The sequence below is a fragment of the Ursus americanus genome, chromosome 2, assembly GCF_024610735.1.
Source record: "Ursus americanus isolate L20-20 chromosome 2, mUrsAme1.1.p, whole genome shotgun sequence".
In the NCBI taxonomy this organism is placed as follows: domain Eukaryota; kingdom Metazoa; phylum Chordata; class Mammalia; order Carnivora; family Ursidae; genus Ursus; species Ursus americanus.
In genome coordinates, this window is record NC_142128.1 from 24,683,653 (window position 1) to 24,708,221 (window position 24,569).

The window sequence follows — 24,569 nt, forward strand, 5'->3', positions numbered from 1 at the left end:
CCACCTCCTTCAGACACCTAGCCCAACCCCTGCTCCAGATTTCCAGAATTGTTTCTTTGTCTTTAATGATCTGTAGCTGAATAGTCTAGATCAGGCATTGTTAGTGTTTTTTGTTTGTTAGTTGTTTGTGTGTTTGTTTTGGTATTTATCTGGCTTTCGATGTTTTGAGCTTCCTGGATCTGTGATTTGGTGACTATATTAATTTTGGAAAATCCTCAGTCATTGCTTCAAATATCTCTCCCTTCTCTCCTGTAGGAATAGGTATTCCTATAATTTGTGTGTTACATGTTTTGTATTTGTCCCACTAGTCTTGGATTTTCTGTGCCGTCTTTGTAATTTTTGTCTTTGTGTTCTCTTTTGGAATTTTCTACTGGAATTTCTTTAGGCTCAATGATTCTTTCCTCTGGTATGTTGAGTCTGTTAAGGAACCCATCAAAGGCATTCTTGATTTCTGCTATGGTGTTGTTGTCTAGAATTACATTAAAATCTTAGAGTTTCATCTCTCTGTGTACATTCACCATCTCTTCTTCCTATTGTCCATTTTATTCTGAGATCCAGTATCATACATGGAAGGGACTTGTAATTCCTAGCCTGCTTAATCCCATCATCTCTGCCACGGGAAGTGTGTTTCTAATGCTTGCTGTTGTGGTTTTTACCTGTAGTGTGCCCTGTAAGGTTGTGTTGAAAGGTAGGTATTGTGTCCTAGTAAAGAAACTTAGATAAGTGGACTTTAGGGTGATGTTTTCTACTTAACTGGCTAGGGGTTAGACTGAGTTTACTCCCAGGTGAGACAGGGAGGAGAGAGCACTGGAGTTGAGTATTTGCCCTCAGCTCTATTGCTTAGTCTTTGGGAAACCCCCAATTAGGCTGTGGTGACATATTTCACTTGAGGGCAGACCTTTCTGAGAAGAACAGAAAGCTTTTGAGTTTATTTCTAAATGGGAATTTTCTCCCTGTCCCGGCCAATGGAGAAAGCTTCCCTTCAGAAAGAAAACAAAAATATTAAGTATTTGGTGTGCCCCATCCATCTTTTCACTTTTCCCGCCTGTGGGGCTGGGTGACAAGGGCCACGGAAGCTCAGAGGTTCCTAAGCAGCACGTGAAATTAATGGAATAGCCATGATTTTCTGTTTGCCCTCCACTGATGCACATTCCCCAACAACATTATCATGACTGGCTTGTTGATAGTGTGCTGATATTCCAATATCCTGGCAAGATTTGGGGGCTGGCCTCAGCCTCTCATCATCCTGTAAAACTTTTGAACGGGGAAATATGCTAATGGTGTCAAAATGGGGTCTTGCCTAGATTTTATTGAGCTATAATTTATCTGGGTGACTCGATTCTGGGGAGCCTGGTTCCCCTTTTTCGAAACATCAGCTGTCATTTCTGTTGTTGCTCATGCTTCATCACTCGCCACGTGCCACTCTTTTTCTCGTCGATGGCTTTCATTTCTTTTTGATGACCCTCCATTTGTAGTAGTCTGGGAAAATTCATAACACCTTGTGTGCTGTAACTGCATGTGAATTCAGCAAATAGCCAAGTCTTTGTAAGATTTCAGAAAGGCTTTCTAGAGAAGGCAAGAAGCATATCTTTCTCAGAGTTTTTGCTTGTTCGCCTTCCTCCCTACCGGCCTGCCTTCCTTTCTTTCTTCCTTCCTTCCATTTTATATCTTTCAGGATTGAACAATAATCCCAGGTTCTAAACTTCAGTGTGGATATTGGTTACAAAACAGTTAGGGAAACGATGAATTAATGATTATTTTTTAAATGTCCACCCGATCCCTTGTCAAAATTGAATAGGGTGAACGTTCATTTAATAGAATGTGAATAGATTTTGAGGTAAAACGTAAGTTATACACCTTTGTGCTCTTTATCAAAAATGAATTGTGAACTATGATGACTCAGAGAAAGTCATAGATGAGTTTCATAGTTAGAAATGCTAATTTTGTCTTCTTTCTAATCCTGTGAATTCATTCTGCTAAGTAAAATGATTACTGTAACTTCTTTGGATTACTATTTCAGTATTTATCTGAACTGTAGATTTTTTCTAGTAATATGTTTTGACATCAAACTTAATTTTGTTTCTTCCACTCTTAGATTGCCCCTCGACAATATGAAGGTAAGATTTCTGGCTTTAGTTTTCTTTGTAATAAATTCTCAGTACCGGTGTTTGATGTGGGTGTAATTTGACTAGGGATAAATGTGGTGACTTCTGATGTCTAATTGACTTGTTAAGTCTTGAAAATCTTTCTCTTCTCCATGTGGAGTCTAAGCGATAATGTGGAGGGTGTTGCCATCTCTTAGGAGACCAGGAGGAGGAACACCTCATGGGAGGAGGGAGAACAAAAAGGGTGTAATTTTGCAGAGAGAAGTTTAGGAGGCAAGTGAGGATAGGAGCCTGAGGTCTGGAGTGGGTACTTTGCCATGACCTGGCTCTTGGTGAAATGTGATGATGAGAAAACACTCTGAGTCTATCAAGCAGGCTACACTTGGAGAAGAAGACAGGTATTGCCAGGCAGAGTGTGTGTCACAAGAGAGGTTTAAAGCATGCTTTTGAGTTTGAAGTGGAGGGAGCCTTTCCTGCCAGGGGAGAAGGAGTGGAAAGGAACGTGTGCCAGGGGTGGTAATGTATTGTGTCCGGGCCTCATGGATTGTGGTGATTCCATGGTGCTGTCTGACGGCCGAGGTGGCTGCCTGGCCCTTAGCAAACCCTCGAATGCTGGTGTTTGTCCCTGTGAGTGCAGCAGTGGTGGTGGTGAGAAGAGAGATCTCGGGGCACGAGAGCACTCACATTGGGCCAATAGAAGAGAATCTGCACTTGAGGTAAGATGAGAGACTTATTATTTTTTGAAAGATTTGGTTTATTCACTTGACAGAGAGAGAGCACAAGCAGGCAGAGTGGAAGGCAGAGGGAGAGGGCGAAGCAGGCTCCCAGTTGAGCAGAGAGCTGGATGTGGGACTGGATCCCAGGGCCCCGGGATCATGACCTGAGCTGAAGGCAGTCACTTAACCAACTGAGGCACCCAGGTGCCCCAAGATGAGAGAATTAAGTGCCTGTTAGAGGAGTCTGTGTTCTAGAGCTTACAGGTGTTATCCACTTGTGATAGGGAGCTTCATGAGGGTTGTTTTCCCTTAAGGATGGAGGGTGGCATTCTCAAGTTGGGCTGAGAAAACCTTGTGTTCCAGGGAGTGTGAGTTACCAGGCACTCCAGAGACTCTGTGTAACATGGAGAGTGTACCCAAGTGTGTTTGATTCCAAAGATCTGGTCCTCCAGAGCCCCCAGCCTGGGGTTCCTGAAAGGCAATCTGTGAGCAGCAGGAAGTCATGGAAGGCCTTTGAGTAGCCACTCAGTTGACATTTTGAGCTTTCCTTGTGTGGAATTCCAAGTAGGACCTGGAAGTAGACGTGGCGCTGAGCAGGAGCAAAGGATGGTTTTGTTCATTTTGGGTTGTTTGCAGGGACCTACTTACGTACCTTAATCATTGGAGGAGAGAGATGTTAGTTGAAAGGATGCTTGATTTTTCTGTTACATCTCTGGTGATGACATAAGTATTTGCAGTGATTGAATTTTCCAAGAATGATGCTTACAGATGGGAGAAAAATAGAAGACATTTGATTGTGTTTCTCTATTTCTGAAAACATTTTAAGTAGGAATCTCCCTGAAATAGGTTGTCTTAGGTTTCAAATGCTGCTAAACCTTGCTTTTTCAGGCACAATGGGAATGCTATCAAGTTAGTTACACCCAAGTGTCCAAGAATGTGTCTCTGGGGCTATTACAGTGGGATTATTCGATGTCACTGGTTTTGCTAATTATCTTAGAAATTCTTTTTTCTCCTTTTAGTTACTTTACAACAAATAGCTGAAAAGATCCATCGGCTTAAAAATGAAAACAGGGAACTTGCTAAAGAAATATCCATTTGGGAGGAGAAGGTATCAGTGCCCTTTCAAATATTTTTTGTGATTTCATTTTGGTTACTTCCCCCTCTGGTAGTTCATCCTATTGACCTATTTCACGTGACCCACAAATGATCGCGATTCAAGAGAAGCTTCACAAGTGTAGAGCACTGCCTCTCTATCCGAGAAAGGAGTCACACAGCGTTAGATAGCTTTGTCTAACACTCTGCTATTTTTGAATTCTGATTCCCTTTTCGTATATTTTATAGATCAGGGAAAGAAAGAAACATCGCGCAGAAATGAAGAGAGAACATCAGTTTCTCTCTGACAAAATTCTTAAATTGAAGGTAAGGATCCCTTCTTTGCCTGAATTGTGTTCTAACAACAGAAATAAAAGTAATGAATTATTATTATTATTATTATTATTATTATTATTATTATTATTTTAAAGATTGATTTGCGAGAGAGAAAGAGCGAGTGGAGGGGGGCAGAGGGAGAGAGAGAATCCCAAGGAGACTCCATGCTGAGTGTGTAGGCTGACGCAGGGGTCAGTCCCATGACTCTGAGGTGGGGACTGGAGCCAAAATGAAAGCAGGAGTTGGACCTACTGCGACACCCAGATGCCACCCATGTGCCCTAAGTAATGAATTATTATTACTCATTCAATATGTTTTGTTGAAGGAGAACATCGGAAAGGTTGAACGGGTTAATGCAAATTTAAATGTCGCCCTTCATTTCAAGCGGACTATGTTGCAAGCTATGAGAGAGAAGAATGTCAAGAATGAGGACATGGTAAGAGTTGGCTGTTGAGATTTACCTTAACGTGGCTCAGGAGGCTTTTGGTCATTGGGTGAGGGGAGGGCAGCGTATTCGCTTGCTGTTTACCACAGTAGAGAGTGGGCATCTGGGAACTGAAACTCCTACCGAACAGTGAGCTGGAATTTCACTTAGGACCATCACGATGAGGTCTGCTATTTCAAGGACTAGGAAGTATGGTTTATTTCACAGCTAGGTAATTATCACATCGTTCAGCCCTGCCCTCCAAGATATGTAGAAAATCCCACAAGATACTTGAGTTATGAAGGGTGATAGCCAGCCAAATTGTATAGTCCCTTCCTCTCAATGCTGAAGAGAGAATTTTCAATGTTAATAGGGGAAGATATGTACATATATAATTTATGTATATAATTAGGTATATGTGTTTGTGTGTGTTTGTGTATATGTGTGTATACAAAAGTGTGGGTCTCCTTACTTTCTCCTTGTTCTATTTATGCCTCAAGGGCTTTCTTTGTTGCACTGCATGATCCCGTTCTGTTAGGTGCACTCACATTGTTCTGTGATCATGATTTCTTGAATGTCTTTCCTCATATCCGTCTTCAAGGCCCAAGATGCATTGGAGGATGAAGAGCAGGGAGCCTTGGAGTCCAAAAAACGTGTACTGAAGGGTATGTTATTTTAGGGAAAGAAATCCCCAGATGCTGGCAATGAGTTTGCATTGGGAAGGGAAAGAATGCCTTCCTGCCTTCAAGGTCTTGCCCTTCTCCTTTCCCCAACAAAACCAAATTCTCAGGTCCCATGCCCACTCATACAAAAGAAAACTCATCCTTTACAGAAAGCAAAAAGGTCCTGGAACAGAAGTGCAAAGCCCTGAGTTCTTTGAAAGCAGCTAAGGAAGTGGAATTGAAGCTGCTAAGGAAGAAATTGGGTATCGTGGTGGATTTCTCTGAACGAAGAAAAGTGGCTGCCGAAGAGTAAGCTATTCCTGTGTTAATCGTCACAAACACTGTTGTATGAATTTATGTGGCAGCCAGGCTAGATAGTTGTAGTTCGTTGGGAATTGGATCTAGAGTATTTTTGCCAAATGCATTCTGTAGAAGTACCTGCCCTTCCTACCTTGATCTGTGCAACCTGCATTTTTGTTTCTGTTCCAACTGCTTGTCACACGTTGTGGTGTGATTCATTGGGGCAGAAGAGGGAAGGTACCAGCACTAATCAGCTTGATACCTGGATCCCCTCTGGGTCCATCTACATTGTCCTTTTGGTTTCAGTCTCATCACATGTTCTCATCAGCCCTGAATTCAGTCAGTTTCTTGTTCAGTACCAGACTTGGGTCAAGAATGTGTAGAGAAAAATGGAATTCTCTTGCTGCAGAAACAATGGGAATTTCTTTGTGGAAAGTGGGTTGGGGCTCCAGCAATACTGGATCCCTTCATCCAGTGTACAACCAAAATCGTTCACTGTGGCCCAATCCTAAGAAGGCCGGGGTATTTCCTGTCCACCTGATTTTGTAGGTGTAACTCTCCTGCGTCCCAAGCAAAGCCTGCAGTTTCACTAGGGGCTCACCTTTGCTGGCTGACCCTGAACAGCACTTGTTTCCTTCTAAGGCTGTGCTCATAAAGTCGTTCAGTTTCTTTGCAGTTCACTTGCCTGTTCCAGAACTCATTGATGAGCCCTGGGGAGCTTGGCTCCCACTGCCAGGTTGGCTTTCTCCTGGGCTTCCTTCTTCTGCATCTGGTTCTCCTGTTTCTTCATGCGCTCCTTAGAAGTTGGGTGCATTCACTCACGAGTTTCCACTTTTGTACAGTACTTCCTCTATTTTCCTCAGGAGGAGAAAGTTCTCAGGACCTTAGAGTCCCTCATTCATGCTGAAAAGCAAAACTGTTCCCCCTCTTCCCTGGAGACTCAGCTTTGTGCTAATCCTTCCCACACCGGGGGTGGGGGCCGCTCTGTCTCACTGGCATCTTGGTTCTGTTCATTGGTAAGTTCTTTCTGGGGCAGGTACAGTGTCCTGACCACCTTTCTCTCTTCAACACCTCACAGCTGAACCACTACATTACAGCCACTCCACAGAGCATGTGCTGAAGGATTGCCTGAGAGACCAGAAGCAAATGCATGAGTCCTTCTCTGTCTAGAGCTTTTGTCTCAGTTTCTAAGAGTCTTTTTGCATGTGATTCTTGAGTAAATCAAGAATCACATTGAAACACTTTAAATCAACACCATGAACAAAAGAGTCTGAGGGCGACACAGGAAACCAGCCTTTCTAAGCATCGCTCTTTGCTGCTTTCACTATCAGTGGACTCTGTTAAAGTAGGTTGACTCCATGCAGTTGATAGTTGTCCATCTGACATCTGTTGCCTGGAGATAACACCCTGACTGTGTGACAGTTCACATCATTTTATACTTCAGGACATACCGTCAGCACTAAGATTGGCCTTTTCCTCCACCAGGATCTTTGAAGGAGGAAGCAGGGGTTGTACTTCTAAACCCTAGAGATGTCTGGGAGTGAGTTGCCATGCTGATGAAGCCGTACTCTGGAAGGCTTCCTTTTGGGCTGTCCGTGTCGGGCACAGCCTTGGTCTGAGGATCGGGGCTCCCCATGGAGGTGTAAGACTAATGATGGTCTCCTGCTTCATCCAAATAGTTTTCAGGCCTAGTTTCTCACTTTGAACTGAAATGAGCCTTCACCATCTCAGAGAAAGAAAGACCTATTCTGAGAGGGCACAAAGTGCAGTGTTATTTGGTGACTTGGTGATGAATGAATTGAAGTAGAGAAGTACAAAGACAGCTCTGATTGCAGGGGACGTGGCAGCAGCCAGAATCTGATTTTTCTTTAGCCCTAAATGGGGCCTTCAGTTCATTTCCCTGATGGTGTTCACAGTCTGTGCATTTATGGAAGCCATTCAAATCTAGGCCGCAAGTGTGCTGGGAGGAAAAACGGCAGAAAATCTGGACCTTGGCTACTGGTCTATGTATATACCTTTCCCATTTTAGGAAGCTGGAAAAGACACTTTATGAACTGGAGGCAACAAAGAATCAGCTGTCAGATGCCGAGGAAAATCTGAAAGTAACCAAAGAAGAAATGGACAAGTACAAGTGAGTTCAGACACCATACTAGCGGCTCCTGAAATCCTTGTTTACTTTGAATTTTTCACCTTTGTACAATGTCTAGACTCAACAAGTAATATAAACAAAAATTCAGGGGACATATCCAGAAAGAATTAACAGACCCAAAGAGATAAGTTTTAGAAAGAGCAAAACAACCATGTTAGTAAACACGTCCTGATAACCAGCGCTGGCCTGACTCTGTGGGAACTTGTTCCACGCCAGAGTCCCTGGTTGTGGTGTCAATGGTGGTCATCTTGAGGAAAGCAGTTTGTCGTAGGATGAATCCTACCCATAAACACGGTAGTGCCATCTGATGGCGCTGGTCTTTGCAACCCTGGCAAACGTGGCGAGGATAGAAGTTAAAGGAGAATAGAGCTTCATGACGAAAGATACTTGTCATGTGATAAATTAGGGAAAGATTGAAAACGGGTAAGGAAATTATATCAACTCTGAACCCTGCATGTGTGGAGAAATGAGTAAGGAAAGGATGTGACAATAGCTTTGATCCTGCTGTCCACGTATAGTCATGTGGAAGTGTTTCCTGTGTCAGGATCAATTGGATGAGGGGACAGATAACTGGAGGACGGCCACATGGGCCGATGATTTAAAATCACACCCAATATTGGGCTTTATCTGACGAAAGCAATTGTACCTGACAGACAACAGATCGGAAAGATGCAAGACCAGCTGCAGGAGGCAGAGCTCACCTTTGAACGCAAGGTAACCTGAGCTGTGCCCCAACAGGCCCCTTACCGCCTCCTGCAGGGGACGGAAGTGGCCCTTAGATCCCTGAACATGCGCTTTTGGTGTGTTGGCTTTTTCAGATCGCAGTTCATGAAAAGAATGCTGTAGGGAATTGGGTAAGTGTTTTCTTTTCCCTGCTCTCCATTTGGGGCACAGTCCGGCACAACTGAAGATGGGTGGGTTTTTCTCCCGCAGATCAAGGCTCGGGTTTGGGAGCGGAAGATACAGCAGCAGAGAAGGGAGAACGCCTACATGATACACAGGTGTGCGAGTCTGATGTGCCTTTTTACGGGTGTTTTGAGGGGTGACAACTACACTGTTTGGTGTCCAGTAGAGGACGTGGTGATGTAATTCTTATAGACGTCTGCTCTTTCTCTGTATTCAAGACTGCGCATGATGGAAGGAGAGATGCTGCCTGAGGGATGCATGAGGCAGGAAGCGATGCTGGGAAGACCTGAGATGTGGAGCCCTCCACGGAGAGGTAGGGAGCGCGCTGTGAAACAGGGCAGCCTGACTTCTGCTGGGAAAGCACACGGTGTCCTTCCCATTCCTGTGGGTGGTCATTGTGTGTCCTGGAGAGAATCACGAGCAGTACCTACGGACAGCAGGTTGTCTGAAGGGGTGACAGGTGGGTGTTTTCCTCAGATTCCCCCAGGCAGCAGGGCACCTGTCCCTGTGACAGGCGGAGCTCACGCCCGTCCCCTCACTGCAGAACCTCCCCCGCCCCCCACCACCGCCCAACTGAAGAGATGAGCCTGGAGGAGTCATGAGCCCCAGCTTCCTTCCCACCTTGACTCAGTGGTAAAGAGTCTTTGAGAAAAGAAAAAGACTATTTGAAAAAAAGTCATTTATTTATTTATTCTTTATGGAGGTTCCTTTATTTTGGTTTTCTTTGCAATCTGCAGTACTGCATTTATCAGTGAGATGTGTGCATTTTACTCCTGTAATGTTATCATTATGATGTCACAGCTTTACTTCTCAATCTCCTATTGTTTCTTTGCTCCCGACTATACGATCAGTCTACTCCATTTCTTCTGTTAAATATTTCCATAATAGCCAGTCACACATGCTAGGCCTCATCTGTAGACTGAAAGATTGAACCATGAGCCTGTGGCTTGAGGAAGAATGCATGCTGTTCATTTTGAGGGTTTATTCATTTGTAGCTGGTTTCCCCGGAGCAGTCTACTGCTGTTGCCTTAGCTATGAAAGCACCTGAAGCAGGTGGGGGACAGTGGTCCCTTCCTAGAGGGGGAGGGGCGGGTGTCCCCCTTGTCATCAGGGGTCAGGAGAGACATGAGGGAAATGCTCTGTGTCTAGGAAGGGACACGAAAGTGGGAGAGGGTGGGACGTGGTGGGGGAGGGTTTGGAGGGCTGGGTTGAATTCTGCACAGTCAATGTCAGTCTGAATCCACCTCCATGCATTCTAGGGCATTGGTCTGATGCTGAACCTGGTGGGGCTCCCATAAGGAACAACGGCACTGAGCCTAATAGAGACCCTGGGATGTACAAGTTAACTACTGTGGACTTTTCCACTTTTTTCAGAAACTTCCACTTTTGAGCAACACCCTGTCCTGGCCTTGCGTCTATTGGGTGGGTCGTCCAGTTTGTCTGTGGCGTCATTCACCTCTCAAAATACAAGCAGTTCACACAGGGGCTGACAGGCTTCTCCATTACAAATCGTCATCTTTGGGGGCCTCTCCCGAAGCCACAGGTGGTTAGAGGTGAAGGATGGCAGAACACTCACTGTGTGTGTCTGTGTGTGTGTGTGTGTGTGTGTGTGTGTGTACCCCTGCTCACCCATAGCGCACAAGGGGGAAATAACTCAACGAAGATGACAGCTCACTGCACACTGAAGTCTCTGGGCTGCCTGACTCCCATTGGGGTAGGTTTAGGTGCGATAGGTATTGTGTTCGTATTGCAGTTAGATGATTAACCTGTGACAAGGTCTGTGGTCATCCTCACGACAGGAAACCAGGGGAAGCTCTCCGTCCACTTTTTATTATCTGCTATGCGGATTGGAATGTGCTTAGATAGGCCATGTTTTGTAAGTCACCCCTGTTTTACTTCTGCTGGTAAACGTGCTATACAGAATCCCTATACTTGTACCCTTTCCACAACTATTTTGAAAGATCAAAGCTGTTAGTGTCGTGTCACAAAACACACTCTGACACACACTTTCTGAAGGGGAGACGTCAGCGATTATCCGCATAACCGGTGCCCCACAAGCCCTTCAGTTGGGCTTCTAGGAGCAGGTCATTTGGTCCTAAGTCACAGTGAGAGCAGGTTTCTTCTCTCATCACGCGTTCTCGAGTTGTCCATCGGAAAGCGTATACAGTTTTGTGGATTCCCTAACTTACGCTTCCCATCGTAATTTCCTATTGGACAAAATTACTCTGGAACTCAGTGTGCTGAAATGTCTGAGTGACTGTGTTTTAAGATAAGCACAGCTGCTGAGTTATATAAGGGTTATTGGTATCACGTTCCTTTTGGAAAACACTTTTCCAATTCCCCTGTCAGATCACAGGCCCCTAATTCCTCAAGTGTGTTTGTGGCTATGGCCAGAAACTGCAGAGAGCAGAAGACCCTTGTGTCAGGAAGTGAGGCAGCGTGGGGACAGTCAGGGGCTTGCAGGCAAAGGATTCACCTCGAGTGGCTCGGATTCCTGAGAAGAAAGGGCAGTTTCATCACATTCTCTCTCTTGTTAACAAACCAAAATATTCTGTGTGGTTGAGGAGGAAAGATGAAGTGTTGTCCAGGATCCCGATGCCTCCGTGTCTGGAATGTCCTCCCTCACTAGTTTGCCATGCTCCTTTTTCATCTTTGAAGATGCTACTTCTTGCTAGTGAACATTGGAAGACATGGTTAGAGATGTTTGGAGACAGTAGGTTATTCCTGTAATATCCATTCCCCTCTCCCCCCTTGTTATAGTTGGCAGCAGTGGGGAGGGGTCAAGTTCTCTAGCATGGATGCGGCTCTGCTGGAACGTGGTATTGGAGAAGGAGGCAGATGCTGAGAGCTCTTTCCTTGGGTTTCATATCTTGGTGTTACAACTTCTGTCTGTCTCACCAAATTATTTCCCTGTCTGTCTGCAGGTGGGTCCAGATGTGAGAGGGTTTCCTCGGCCCAACTGCATGCCCTCCCATATGGACCAAACTTTACCAGGCTTCATTGGCTGTGGACCACCTCAGCCTCCTCCACCTTGGTGGACATACGGGCCTCCCCCACCCCTCGTTCACCCACCATGTGGTAAGATGATCTGGATTGCATGATGTGAGTTGTAGCGCGTATTCATCATGTAACTTCTGGTGTCGGTGGAGAAGATGTTTAGGAGGTACCACGAGGCTTTGCAATGCAAGGATCAACCTGAGTGAGGACACAGGAACATTCCTCAACTTTCTGTGGACATCCATTTCGTGGACTGTCTCGTTTCACCATACAGAACTGGGCACCAGGGGTCTGCCATTGAGAAGAAGTGTGACATTGTGCAATAGACAGACATAAAAGCATTGCCCAGGTGCCCTGCACAGACATGATGTTTTGGGCTCTTGGCTTAATGGAGCACAGTCTTTACATCACTTGCATGTGTGGAGGCCCCAGTTGTCCAGCGTTATTGATTAGTTCTGAAATAATCTCTACTGTGCGGAGTGGTCATCTCCCCAAGGGTGAGGGACTGGTCTCTCCTTTGTCCACAGAGGTCAGCGGAGACCTGTGAGAAACGCTCTGCATCTGGAAGGGACCTGAGAGTGGGAGAGTAGAACAGGCTGGGGCAGGTGTAGAGCTTTGGCTTGAATCTTGCGTGGCCAACACCCGTCTGAATCCACCTCTGTCTCTTCTAGGGCCTCGGTCCAATTCAGAAACCTGTGGCGCTCAAGGGGACAAAGGTGGCACCGTGCCCAAGAAGGACCCAGAGAAGGACAAGGTAAATACGGTGGCTGTTTCCAGTTGTAACCATTTCTGGAATCCTGTTCCTGTCTGGGCAGCACCGTGTCCTGGCCTTGTGTCTGTTGGGTGGGTCATCCAGTTTGTCTGTGGCGTCGTTCACCTCTCAAATACAAGCAGTTCACGCAGGGGCTGACAGGCTTCTCCGTTACAAATCATCATCTTTGGGGGCCTCTCCCAAAGCCACAGGTGATTAGAGGTGAAGGATGGCAGAATACTCACTGTCTGTGTGTCTTGTGTGTGTTTGTGTGTGTGTGTGTGTGTGTGTGTGTGTGTGTGTGTGTGTGTGTTTGTGTACCCCTGCTCACCCATAGCGCACGTGGGGGAAATAACTCAAGGAAGCTGACAGATCACTGCACACTGAAGTCTCTGGGCTGCCTGATTCCCACTGGGGTATGTACAGGTGCGATACGTATTGTGTTCGTATTGCGGTTAGATGATTAACCTGTGACAAGGTCTGTGGTCATCCTCACGACTGGAAACTAGGGGAAGCTCTCTGTGCATTTTTTATTATCTGCTTTGCGGTTTGGAATGTGCTTAGATAGGCCATGTTTCGTAAGTCATCCCTGTTTTACTTCTGCTGGTAAACGTGCTATACAGAATCCCTCTCCTTGTACCCTTTCCACAACTATTTTGCATGATCAGAGCTGTTACTGTCGTGTCGCAAAACACACTGTGACACACACTTTCTGAAGGGGGGATGTTAGCGATTATCTGCATGACCGGTGCCCCACAAGCCCTTCGGTTGGGCTTCTAGGAGCAGGTCGTTCGGTCCTAAGTCACAGTGAGAGCAGGTTTCTTCTCTCATCACACGTTCTCGAGTTTTCCATCGGAAAGCATATACAGTTTTGTGGATTCTCTAACCTATGCTTCCCATCGTAATTTCCTATTGGACAAAATTACTCTGGAACTCAGTGTGCTGAAATGTCCGAGTGACTGTGTTTTAAGATAAGCACAGCTGCTGAGTTATATAAGGGTTATTGGTATCACGTTCCTTTTGGAAAACACTTTTCCAATTCCCCTGTCAGATCACAGGCCCCTAATTCCTCAAGTGTGTTTGTGGCCATGGACAGAAACTGCAGAGAGCAGAAGACCCTTGTGTCAGGAAGTGAGGCAGCGTGGGGACAGTCAGGGGCTTGCAGGCAAAGGATTCACCTCGAGTGGCTCGGATTCCTGAGAAGAAAGGGCAGTTTCATCACATTCTCTCTCTTGTTAACAAACCAAATATTCTGTGTGGTTGAGGAGGAAAGATGAAGTGTTGTCCAGGATCCCGATGCCTCCGTGTCTGGAGTGTCCTGCCTTCACTAGTTTGCCATGCTCCTTTTTCATCTTTGAAGATGCTACTTCTTGCTAGTGACCATTGGCAGACATGGTTAGTGTTGTTTGGTGACAGTAGGTTATTCCTGTAATATCCATTCCCCTCTCCCCCCTTGTTATAGTTGGCAGCAGTGGGGAGGGGTCAAGTTCTCTAGCACGGATGCGGCTCTGCTGGAACGTGGTATTGGAGAAGGAGGCAGATGCTGAGAGCTCTTTCTTTGGGTTTCATCTCTTGGTGTTACAACTTCTGTCTGTCTCACCAAACTATTTTCCTGTCTGTCTGCAGGTGGGTCCAGATGTGAGAGGGTTTCCTCGGCCCACCTGCATGCCCTGCCCTATGGACCAAACTTTACCAGGCTTCATTGGCTGTGGGCCACCTCAGCCTCCTCCACCTTGGTCGACATGCGGGCCTCCCCTGCCCCTCGTTCCTCCACCATGTGGTAAGATGATCTGGATTGCATGATGTGAGTTGTAGCACGTATTCATCGTGTGACTACATGTGTCGGTGGAGAAGATGTAGAGGAGGTACCACGAGGCTTTGCAATGCAAGGATCAACCTGAGTGAGGACACAGGAACATTCCTCAACTTTCTGTGGACATCCATTTCGTGGACTGTCTCCTTTCACCATACAGAACTGGGCAGCAGGGGTCTGCCATTGAGAAGAAGTGTGACATTGTGCAATAGACAGACATAAAAGCATTGCCCAGGTGCACTGCACAGACATGATGTTTTGGGCTCTTGGCTTAATGGAGCACAGTCTTTACATCACTTGCATGTGTGGAGGCCCCAGTTGTCTAGCGTTATTGATTACTTATGAAATCATCTCTACTGTGCGGAGTGGTCATATCCCCAAGGGTGAGGGACTGGTCTCTCCTTTGTCCACAGAGGTCAGCGGAGACCTGTGAGAAACGCTCTGTATCTGGAAGGGACCTGAGAGTGGGAGAGTAGAACAGGCTGGGGCAGGTGTAGAGCTTTGGCTTGAATCTTGCGTGGTCAACACCCGTCTTAATCTACCTCTGTCTCTTCTAGGGCCTCGGTCCAATTCAGAAACCTGTGGCGCTCAAGGAGACAAAGGTGGCACCGTGCCCAAGAAGGACCCAGAGAAGGACAAGGTAAATACGGTGGCTGTTTCCAGTTGTAACCATTTCTGGAATCCTGTTCCTGTCTGGGCAGCACCGTGTCCTGGCCTTGTGTCTGTTGGGTGTGTCATCCAGTTTGTCTGTGGCGTCGTTCACCTCTCAAATACAAGCAGTTCACGCAGGGGCTGACAGGCTTCTCCGTTACAAATCATCATCTTTGGGGGCCTCTCCCAAAGCCACAGGTGGTTAGAGGTGAAGGATGGCAGAATACTCACTGTCTGTGTGTCTTGTGTGTGTCTTGTGTGTGTGTGTGTGTGTGTGTGTTTGTGTACCCCTGCTCACCCATAGCGCACGTGGGGGAAATAACTCAAGGAAGCTGACAGCTCACTGCACACTGAAGTCTCTGGGCTGCCTGATTCCCACTGGGGTATGTACAGGTGCGATACGTATTGTGTTCGTATTGCGGTTAGATGATTAACCTGTGACAAGGTCTGTGGTCATCCTCACGACTGGAAACTAGGGGAAGCTCTCTGTGCATTTTTTATTATCTGCTTTGCGGTTTGGAATGTGCTTAGATAGGCCATGTTTCGTAAGTCATCCCTGTTTTACTTCTGCTGGTAAACGTGCTATACAGAATCCCTCTCCTTGTACCCTTTCCACAACTATTTTGCATGATCAGAGCTGTTACTGTCGTGTCGCAAAACACACTGTGACACACACTTTCTGAAGGGGGGATGTTAGCGATTATCTGCATGACCGGTGCCCCACAAGCCCTTCGGTTGGGCTTCTAGGAGCAGGTCGTTCGGTCCTAAGTCACAGTGAGAGCAGGTTTCTTCTCTCATCACACGTTCTCGAGTTTTCCATCGGAAAGCATATACAGTTTTGTGGATTCTCTAACCTATGCTTCCCATCGTAATTTCCTATTGGACAAAATTACTCTGGAACTCAGTGTGCTGAAATGTCCGAGTGACTGTGTTTTAAGATAAGCACAGCTGCTGAGTTATATAAGGGTTATTGGTATCACGTTCCTTTTGGAAAACACTTTTCCAATTCCCCTGTCAGATCACAGGCCCCTAATTCCTCAAGTGTGTTTGTGGCCATGGACAGAAACTGCAGAGAGCAGAAGACCCTTGTGTCAGGAAGTGAGGCAGCGTGGGGACAGTCAGGGGCTTGCAGGCAAAGGATTCACCTCGAGTGGCTCGGATTCCTGAGAAGAAAGGGCAGTTTCATCACATTCTCTCTCTTGTTAACAAACCAAATATTCTGTGTGGTTGAGGAGGAAAGATGAAGTGTTGTCCAGGATCCCGATGCCTCCGTGTCTGGAGTGTCCTGCCTTCACTAGTTTGCCATGCTCCTTTTTCATCTTTGAAGATGCTACTTCTTGCTAGTGACCATTGGCAGACATGGTTAGTGTTGTTTGGTGACAGTAGGTTATTCCTGTAATATCCATTCCCCTCTCCCCCCTTGTTATAGTTGGCAGCAGTGGGGAGGGGTCAAGTTCTCTAGCACGGATGCGGCTCTGCTGGAACGTGGTATTGGAGAAGGAGGCAGATGCTGAGAGCTCTTTCTTTGGGTTTCATCTCTTGGTGTTACAACTTCTGTCTGTCTCACCAAACTATTTTCCTGTCTGTCTGCAGGTGGGTCCAGATGTGAGAGGGTTTCCTCGGCCCACCTGCATGCCCTGCCCTATGGACCAAACTTTACCAGGCTTCATTGGCTGTGGGCCACCTCAGCCTCCTCCACCTTGGTCGACATGCGGGCCTCCCCTGCCCCTCGTTCCTCCACCATGTGGTAAGATGATCTGGATTGCATGATGTGAGTTGTAGCACGTATTCATCGTGTGACTACATGTGTCGGTGGAGAAGATGTAGAGGAGGTACCACGAGGCTTTGCAATGCAAGGATCAACCTGAGTGAGGACACAGGAACATTCCTCAACTTTCTGTGGACATCCATTTCGTGGACTGTCTCCTTTCACCATACAGAACTGGGCAGCAGGGGTCTGCCATTGAGAAGAAGTGTGACATTGTGCAATAGACAGACATAAAAGCATTGCCCAGGTGCACTGCACAGACATGATGTTTTGGGCTCTTGGCTTAATGGAGCACAGTCTTTACATCACTTGCATGTGTGGAGGCCCCAGTTGTCTAGCGTTATTGATTACTTATGAAATCATCTCTACTGTGCGGAGTGGTCATATCCCCAAGGGTGAGGGACTGGTCTCTCCTTTGTCCACAGAGGTCAGCGGAGACCTGTGAGAAACGCTCTGTATCTGGAAGGGACCTGAGAGTGGGAGAGTAGAACAGGCTGGGGCAGGTGTAGAGCTTTGGCTTGAATCTTGCGTGGTCAACACCCGTCTTAATCTACCTCTGTCTCTTCTAGGGCCTCGGTCCAATTCAGAAACCTGTGGCGCTCAAGGAGACAAAGGTGGCACCGTGCCCAAGAAGGACCCAGAGAAGGACAAGGTAAATACGGTGGCTGTTTCCAGTTGTAACCATTTCTGGAATCCTGTTCCTGTCTGGGCAGCACCGTGTCCTGGCCTTGTGTCTGTTGGGTGGGTCATCCAGTTTGTCTGTGGCATCGTTCACCTCTCAAATACAAGCAGTTCACGCAGGGGCTGACAGGCTTCTCCGTTACAAATCATCTTTGGGGGCCTCTCCCAACGCCACAGGTGGTTGGAGGTGAAGGATGTCAGAACACTCACTGTGTGTGTGTCTTGTGTGTGTGTGTGTGTGTGTGTGTGTGTGTGTTTGTGTACCCCTGCTCACCCATAGCGCACGTGAGGGAAATAACTCAAGGAGGATGACAGCTCACTGCACACGGAAGTCTCTGGGCTGCCTGACTGCCATTGGAGTACGTTCTGGTGTGATAGGTATTGTGTTCGTATTGCGGTTAGATGATTAACCTCTGACAAGATCTGTGGTCGTCCTCACGACTGGAAACTAGGGGAAGCTCCGTGCATTTTTTATTTTCTGCTTTGTGGTGGAATTGGTTAGATAGGCTATGTTTCGTAAGTCATCCCTTTTTTACTTCTGCTGGTAAACATGCTGTACAGAATCCCTCTCCTTGTACCCTTTCCACAACTATTTTGCATGATCAAAGCTGTTAGTGTCGTGCCGCAAAACAGACTCTGACACACACGTTCTGAAGGGGGGACGTCAGTGATTATCTGCTGACCAGTGCCCCAAAGGTCCTTCAGTTGGGCTTCTAGGAGCAGGTCGTTTGGTCCTAAGTCACAGTGAGAGCAGGTTTCTTCTCTCATCACACGTTCTCGACTTTTCCATCGGAAAGCGTATACAGTTTTGTTGATTTTCTAACTTATGCTTCCCATCTTAATTTCCTGTTGGATTAAATTACTCTGGAACTCAGTGTGCTGAAATGTCTGAGTGACTGTGTTTTAAGATAAGCACAGCTACTGAGATATATAAGGGTTATTGGTATCACGTTCCTTTTGGAAAACACTTTTCCAATTCCCCTGTCAGATCACAGGCCCCTAATTCCTCAAGTGTGTTTGTGGCCATGGACAGAAACTGCAGAGAGCAGAAGACCCTTGTGTCAGGAAGTGAGGCAGCGTGGGGACAGTCAGGGGCTTGCAGGCAAAGGATTCACCTCGAGTGGCTCGGATTCCTGAGAAGAAAGGGCAGTTTCATCACATTCTCTCTCTTGTTAACAAACCAAAATATTCTGTGTGGTTGAGGAGGAAAGATGAAGTGTTGTCCAGGATCCCGATGCCTCCGTGTCTGGAGTGTACTGCCTCACTAGTTTGCCATGGTCCTTTTTCATCTTTGAAGATGCTACTTGTTGCTAGTGAATGTCAGAGGACATGGTTAGTGATGTTTGGTGACAGTAGGTTATTCCTGTAATATCCATTCCCCTCTCCCCCCTTGTTATAGTTGGCAGCAGTGGGGAGGGGTCAAGTTCTCTAGCACGGATGCGGCTCTGCTGGAACGTGGTATTGGAGAAGGAGGCAGATGCTCAGAGCTCTTTCTTTGGGTTTCATCTCTTGGTGTTACAACTTCTGTCTGTCTTACGAAACTATTTTCCTGTCTGTCTGCAGGTGGGTCCTGATGTGAGAGGCTTTCCTCAGCCCACCTGCATGCCCTCCCCTATAGGCCAAACTATACCAGGCTTCATTGGCTTTGGGCCACCTCAGCCTTCTCCACCTTTGTCGACAAGGGAGGCAACCACATTGTGCTCAGGCCACACCTCAGGCCCCACCTGCAGCACCATCTCCCTCTGTTATCTCTGCACCCTCTCATCTCCTCTGCTCCCACACTCTTATCTGATGTGGGAAACAAAGAAGAAAAATTGTTAAATTTCCTTACTTCCTAGAGCCCAAGTCCTTGAAACAGGCAGAGTGACATTCCTCTAGGGACTCAACTGCCTTGATGTTAATACTTTGCTAAGGCCTCTCTCCCTCTTTTCCTTTTACCAAACCTTCCTTTTCCTCTGAAGCTCTCTCTGCTTCCTCCTCTCCTAAACCTCTTGAAACCTGCCCCTTTGAAGTTAAATCTCCTGAGGATCTAAATAGATCCCACATTTCCAACTTTTTTTTTTAAAGGTTTTATTTATTTATTTGACAGAGATAGAGACAGCCAGCGAGAGAGGGAACACAAGCAGGGGGAGTGGGAGAGGAAGAAGCAGGCTCATAGCGGAGGAGCCTGATGTGGGGCTCGATCCCATAACACCGGGATCACACCCTGAGCCGAAGGCAGTTGCTTAACCACTGTGCCACCCAGGCGCCCCCCAACTTTTTTTTTTTTTGACTACAGTTGACACACAATATTACATTAGTTTCAGGTGTACAACTTAGTGATTCTATAACTTTATACATTAGGCTATATTCACTACGAGTATAGCTACCGTCTATCCCATTACATCACTACGAACCATCATTGACTGTATTCCTTATGCTCTGCTTTTTATTCCCATGACTTACTCATTTCATTACTGGAGGCCTATATCTCCCTCTCCCCTTCACCCATTTTGCCCACCACATGATAGTGAGTGTTCTGTGGCCTCTCCTCCTTTGTTACAATATGTAGATGATTGGCATCTCTGCTCCCCTCCTCACACCTCTTCACAGGAAGACAGCATCCACCTGGGAAAACTTTTGGCCTTAAAAGGGTCATGCAGTCCCCAAAGAAAAACTGCAGTTTGCTCAAACTCAGCTTAGGTATTTAGGTCACCTGATCTCAGAACAAGGACAGTACCTGGATCCAGGTAGACTCAAGGCATCCTCAATTTCCCACAACCTAAAACTAAGCACCAATGACCAGGCTTTCCTGGACTGGCCAGCTACTGTCAACAGTGGATTCCAAACTTCTCTTTTAAGGCTCAGCTGCTATACATTTTACTAAAACATGAGAAACCTAACACAATTATTCAGAAAGAGGGGGATGACACCGCTTTGAAACTTTAAACAAAAGTCTACCATTAGCCCCTGCCCTTGGAACTCCTAATGACCAACTTCCCTTTTTCATCTCTCTGATACGGAAGGGAATGTCCTTGCAGTGCTCACCCCAAAACACAAGGACCACCATCATCCCACAAGGTATAAGAGTCAACAGGTAGATGCTATGGCTGGGGGATACCCGCCTGCCTCAGAGCCATTCCTGCCACTGCCCTCTGGGATAAGGCCACTGAAGAATTCATCACACCATCCCCTTTAACCATCCCTGCACCCCATGTAGTAGAAGCCCTTCTGAACTCTCCTCACACTCAACATTTTCCAGACAGTCACCTCACCTCCTATGAAATCCTCCTGGTTACCACTCCTCACATAACTCTTTCTGGTTCCAAAAGCCTCAACCCAGCCACCCTTCTCCCCTCCTTCACAGATGAAACCCCCCCACAGCCACTTCACACCGACAGGTCACCTGTTGACTCCCTGTGACAATTTTCAGCAAACTGCTCTAACCAAAGCACACTTTTCATGCTTTCCTGATGGTTCTTACTTAGAGGAGGAAAATGATAAATATCTCGCCAGCTAAGCTACCACAACTCCCTTTGAGGACACTGAGGCAGCACCTTTCCCTCTGGCTACTTCAGCCCAGCAGGATGAGTTCTGTGTCCTTAAGGCAGCTTCTATTGTAGCCGAGGGCAGCACTGCAAACATGTAAGGTGATACTCGGTATATGCTTTGGATAGCTAGCTCATGGTTTTGGAATATTATGGAAGAAACGAGGTTTCCTTCCTTACAATGGGGATGAGATTAAAAATGGCTGCTAGGTCTACAATTCATCAGATGCCATGCTTTTGCCTGCAGATCTAGCTATTATTAAGGTCCCAGGGATATTCTGCACTTGACTTTCTGGAGGCCAAAGGAAACCACCTGGCTTATAGTTCTGCCCAAAAAAAGCTGCTCAAAAGGACACCGAGAGCCAGACCTCTGTCATGTTCTGAAGGGATGTCCTACCAACTGACAATTGGGAAAAATTGAGCAGACATGGCCAACAACAGGGCCCAGACAAGGAGAAACAATGTTGGGAATCTGATGACTAGTTGATAAAAAGAGAGAATTCTGGTTTGGATCAAATAACAATATGGCCATCTCCAAAATTCTAAAATTCCCACTCCTGACAACTGTACAAATATTAAACCATTGGTCTACTGACAAACTGATAGGGTTGATGAACCAGTATTGGTGGGGAAATGCTAAGAAGACTGCAGAAAGTGCCAACCTTGCTTGTCCCACTTGTCCAAAATACGATCCTGGAAAACAAATCCATACCTCCCCTGGGCATTTTAGACTGCTCAATGAACCATTTGAGATTTGGCAACTGGATTTCATGCAACTTTCTCATCTCATGGAAATAAGTTTGTGTTAGTCAATGTGCCTATGTTATCTCACTGGACCACAGCTTTCCCTTGTAGAAAGGCCAATGACTCTTCTGTGGCTAAAATCCTGTTAGAAAAAATTCTCTCTCCGGGAAAAGCTCTCTTGAACACCACAATGACCAGAAAACCCATTCTACCGTGCAGGCATTTCACTGAGTTTGTGATCTTTGGCCGGTTTTACAATACTTTCATTGTACATTACTATCCCCTAACCTCACAACTGGTCCAACACCATAATGGCAACACTGGGGACCCAATTGGCAAAATCTGCAGAGACTTTCCAATGACCTGGGCCAAAGGCATTGCCAATACTTCTTCTAAATCTCAAGGCCATCCCCTTTGGAGCTCTGACTCCCAACCTTGGAGATAGTCACTGGACATCCATGCATTTGACCTCTGCCCCCTTTTGACCTGGAGTTGAGAAAAGGGGATATATTTCAATAATGCAAAGATCTAGTTGCTTCTATCAAAATGAACATTGTTGTAGCAGAGCAATCTTTTCAGTGTCCACTCCCAGGGGATAATTATCTTGACCATCACACCCTGCAAGCTGGGGATTCTTTCTCTTGGGAAAGACACTTCCACAGAGATTCTCTTCAACCTCCCTTGAGAGGACCTTATCGGATACTGCTAACCAAACCTTGTGCTGCCAAATCCCAGGGAATGGGCTCTTGGGTCCACGGGACACATTTAAAGAAGGCACCAGACCCTGACTGGACCTGGACACCATCTGGTCACGAGAACATAAATACTTCCCAAATTGAAAGAGAAAACATCTGGGGAGACAGCTTTCCCCCACATGTCCGGACCAGGCCTGCATTCCTTTTCTCACTGTTGCTCCTCCTACCTCTTTTGTGCAAGGAACATGCCTTTTTCTGCATTTCCCAGTCTCTTGCAAAAGGAGGAAACCTCTTTGGAGTATGACCTTTCCAGAAATAGCCTCATTTTTATCTTGTGAGCATTTCTAGAGTTTTAGAAGTTTCAGAATTCAAAAGTCTTTCTTTTACCTAAACTATTAACTGCACCCTGATTCCTTTTGTTTGTTTTTGTTTTGTTTTTGTTTGGTTTCTTTAAAGAAACAGAATTTTTAATTTATTAACAACATTAAAGACAAATGAAAAAAAAACCATGCCGTGTTTATAGACAGAGAAATTCAAAATCATAAAAAAATGTCAATACTTTTCCAATTGCCTTGTATATTTTATGCAGCAGCAATTAATATCCCAATATGAGTTTGCAAGAAATATGACAGGCTAATTCTAACCTTGATACGGAAGAGCAAAGACCCATAGACAGCCAAGATGCTTCTGAAGAAAAAGGAAAGGGGAGGGCGCCTGGGTGGCCTCATTCGGTTAAGCATCTGCCTTCGGCTCAGGTCATGATCCCAGGTCCTGGGATCCAGTCCCACATCGGGTTCCCTGCTCGGCGGGAGTCTGCTTCTCCCTCTGCACCCCCTCCCATGTGCACAAAAATAAGTAAATAAAATCTTTAGGGGGGAAAAAAAGGAATAAGGAAAGGAGAACTGCCCCACCAGATATCAAGAATTATTATGAAGCTATAAGATTTAGGATAGGGTGTTATTCATGCTGGGAGACTAATGACTACCACTAGTGCACCCAGACCAGAATCACAAATGTATGAGAACTTCATCCATGACACAGGGGGCACTACAGATCACTGGGGAATGGTGTATGAAATACATGATGTCAGGACAACTGGTCATCCACATGGTAGATCTCTATCTCCTGCCATACACAAAATCTAATTTCCAATGGATTTACCGACTTCAAAATGAAAGATAAAACTGGTTAAACTTGCAGAAGAATATATAGAAAGATATCTTTATGATCCCAGGATAAGAAAATACTTCTTCACCAAGGCAAAAAAGCATTCTTCAGAAAGAAAATTGGTAAGCATGACAACGTTAAAATTAAGAATTTTTGCTGGGATGCCTGGGTGTCTCAGTCGTTGAGCGTCTGCCTTCAGCTCAGGGCGTGATCCCAGAGTCCTGGGATGCAGCCCCACATCCAGCCCTGCATCAGGCTCCCTGCTCTGCTGGGAGCCTGCCTCTTCCTCTCCCACTCCGTCTGCTTGTGTTCCCTCTCTCACGGGCTCTCTCTTTCTCTGTCAAATAAATAAATAAAATCTTAAAAAAAAAAGGAAAAGAACTTTTGCTAACAAAAAGATACCTTAGAGAAAAATTAAATTAGAAACCAGAAAAAGATACAGGCGTCCCAGGAAACAAGAATATTTGAATGAAATCTTTGAATTATACTTTATCATTCAAACTCCAGCTAACTTTTATATGAAAATCAGGAACCAAACAGATTCTGAAATCTAGGTAGTCTTCATTATTTTAACTCAGCTATCTGAATTCAAAAACTGATAACAAAGAATGTTTTATTCATAACACGCACAACCAACCACAGATCAATATCCAGAATATTTGAAAAGCTAATTCCTACATAACAAAAAGAGAAAAGCAAATAGCCCAATGGCAAAACTAGAATTTTATGGAAGAAAAAAATCCTAGTGGTGAATAAAAACATGAAAAATGTTCAACCTCAATAATAATCATAAAAATTCACCTTAAGGCCACAAAGAGTAACCCTTTTACATTCATCAGGTTGGCAAAAAATTAAGCTTGGCAAGACCAGTTATTGGTGAAGATAGGAATTCTATGCAGTACTGGGACAAGTACAATTGGTACAACTATTTTGAAAGATACTCTGCATTATCTTGCAAAACTCTACACGTTCATTCTTACAAACCAGAAATTCCAATACTAGAAAATGTATATGCCCTATTGAAAATCTTGAACCTACACACCAGGAAACGTGTGAGAATGTCCATTGCAGCATTGTTCAGAATA

The 24,569-nt window shown here is 45.8% G+C and overlaps 1 protein-coding gene across 3 annotated transcripts in view; it reads left to right on the forward strand.

Annotated features, from left to right (window-relative positions):
- The window catches only part of LOC123786621 (uncharacterized), a 68,923-nt gene that overhangs the window by 34,791 nt on the left and 9,563 nt on the right, over positions 1 to 24,569 (forward strand). For all 3 annotated transcript variants that reach the window (XM_087865701.1, XM_087865690.1, XM_087865694.1), the window contains exons 3-19: positions 2,096 to 2,117; positions 3,841 to 3,929; positions 4,163 to 4,240; positions 4,575 to 4,685; positions 5,275 to 5,338; positions 5,506 to 5,644; positions 7,665 to 7,766; positions 8,438 to 8,498; positions 8,603 to 8,638; positions 8,718 to 8,785; positions 8,909 to 9,003; positions 11,615 to 11,768; positions 12,359 to 12,441; positions 14,065 to 14,218; positions 14,809 to 14,891; positions 16,496 to 16,649; positions 17,240 to 17,322. In XM_087865701.1, the coding sequence (XP_087721827.1) occupies positions 2,096 to 2,117; positions 3,841 to 3,929; positions 4,163 to 4,240; positions 4,575 to 4,685; positions 5,275 to 5,338; positions 5,506 to 5,644; positions 7,665 to 7,766; positions 8,438 to 8,498; positions 8,603 to 8,638; positions 8,718 to 8,785; positions 8,909 to 9,003; positions 11,615 to 11,768; positions 12,359 to 12,441; positions 14,065 to 14,218; positions 14,809 to 14,891; positions 16,496 to 16,649; positions 17,240 to 17,322 (1,576 nt within the window). The remainder of the gene's footprint in view (positions 1 to 2,095; positions 2,118 to 3,840; positions 3,930 to 4,162; positions 4,241 to 4,574; positions 4,686 to 5,274; positions 5,339 to 5,505; positions 5,645 to 7,664; positions 7,767 to 8,437; positions 8,499 to 8,602; positions 8,639 to 8,717; positions 8,786 to 8,908; positions 9,004 to 11,614; positions 11,769 to 12,358; positions 12,442 to 14,064; positions 14,219 to 14,808; positions 14,892 to 16,495; positions 16,650 to 17,239; positions 17,323 to 24,569) is intronic.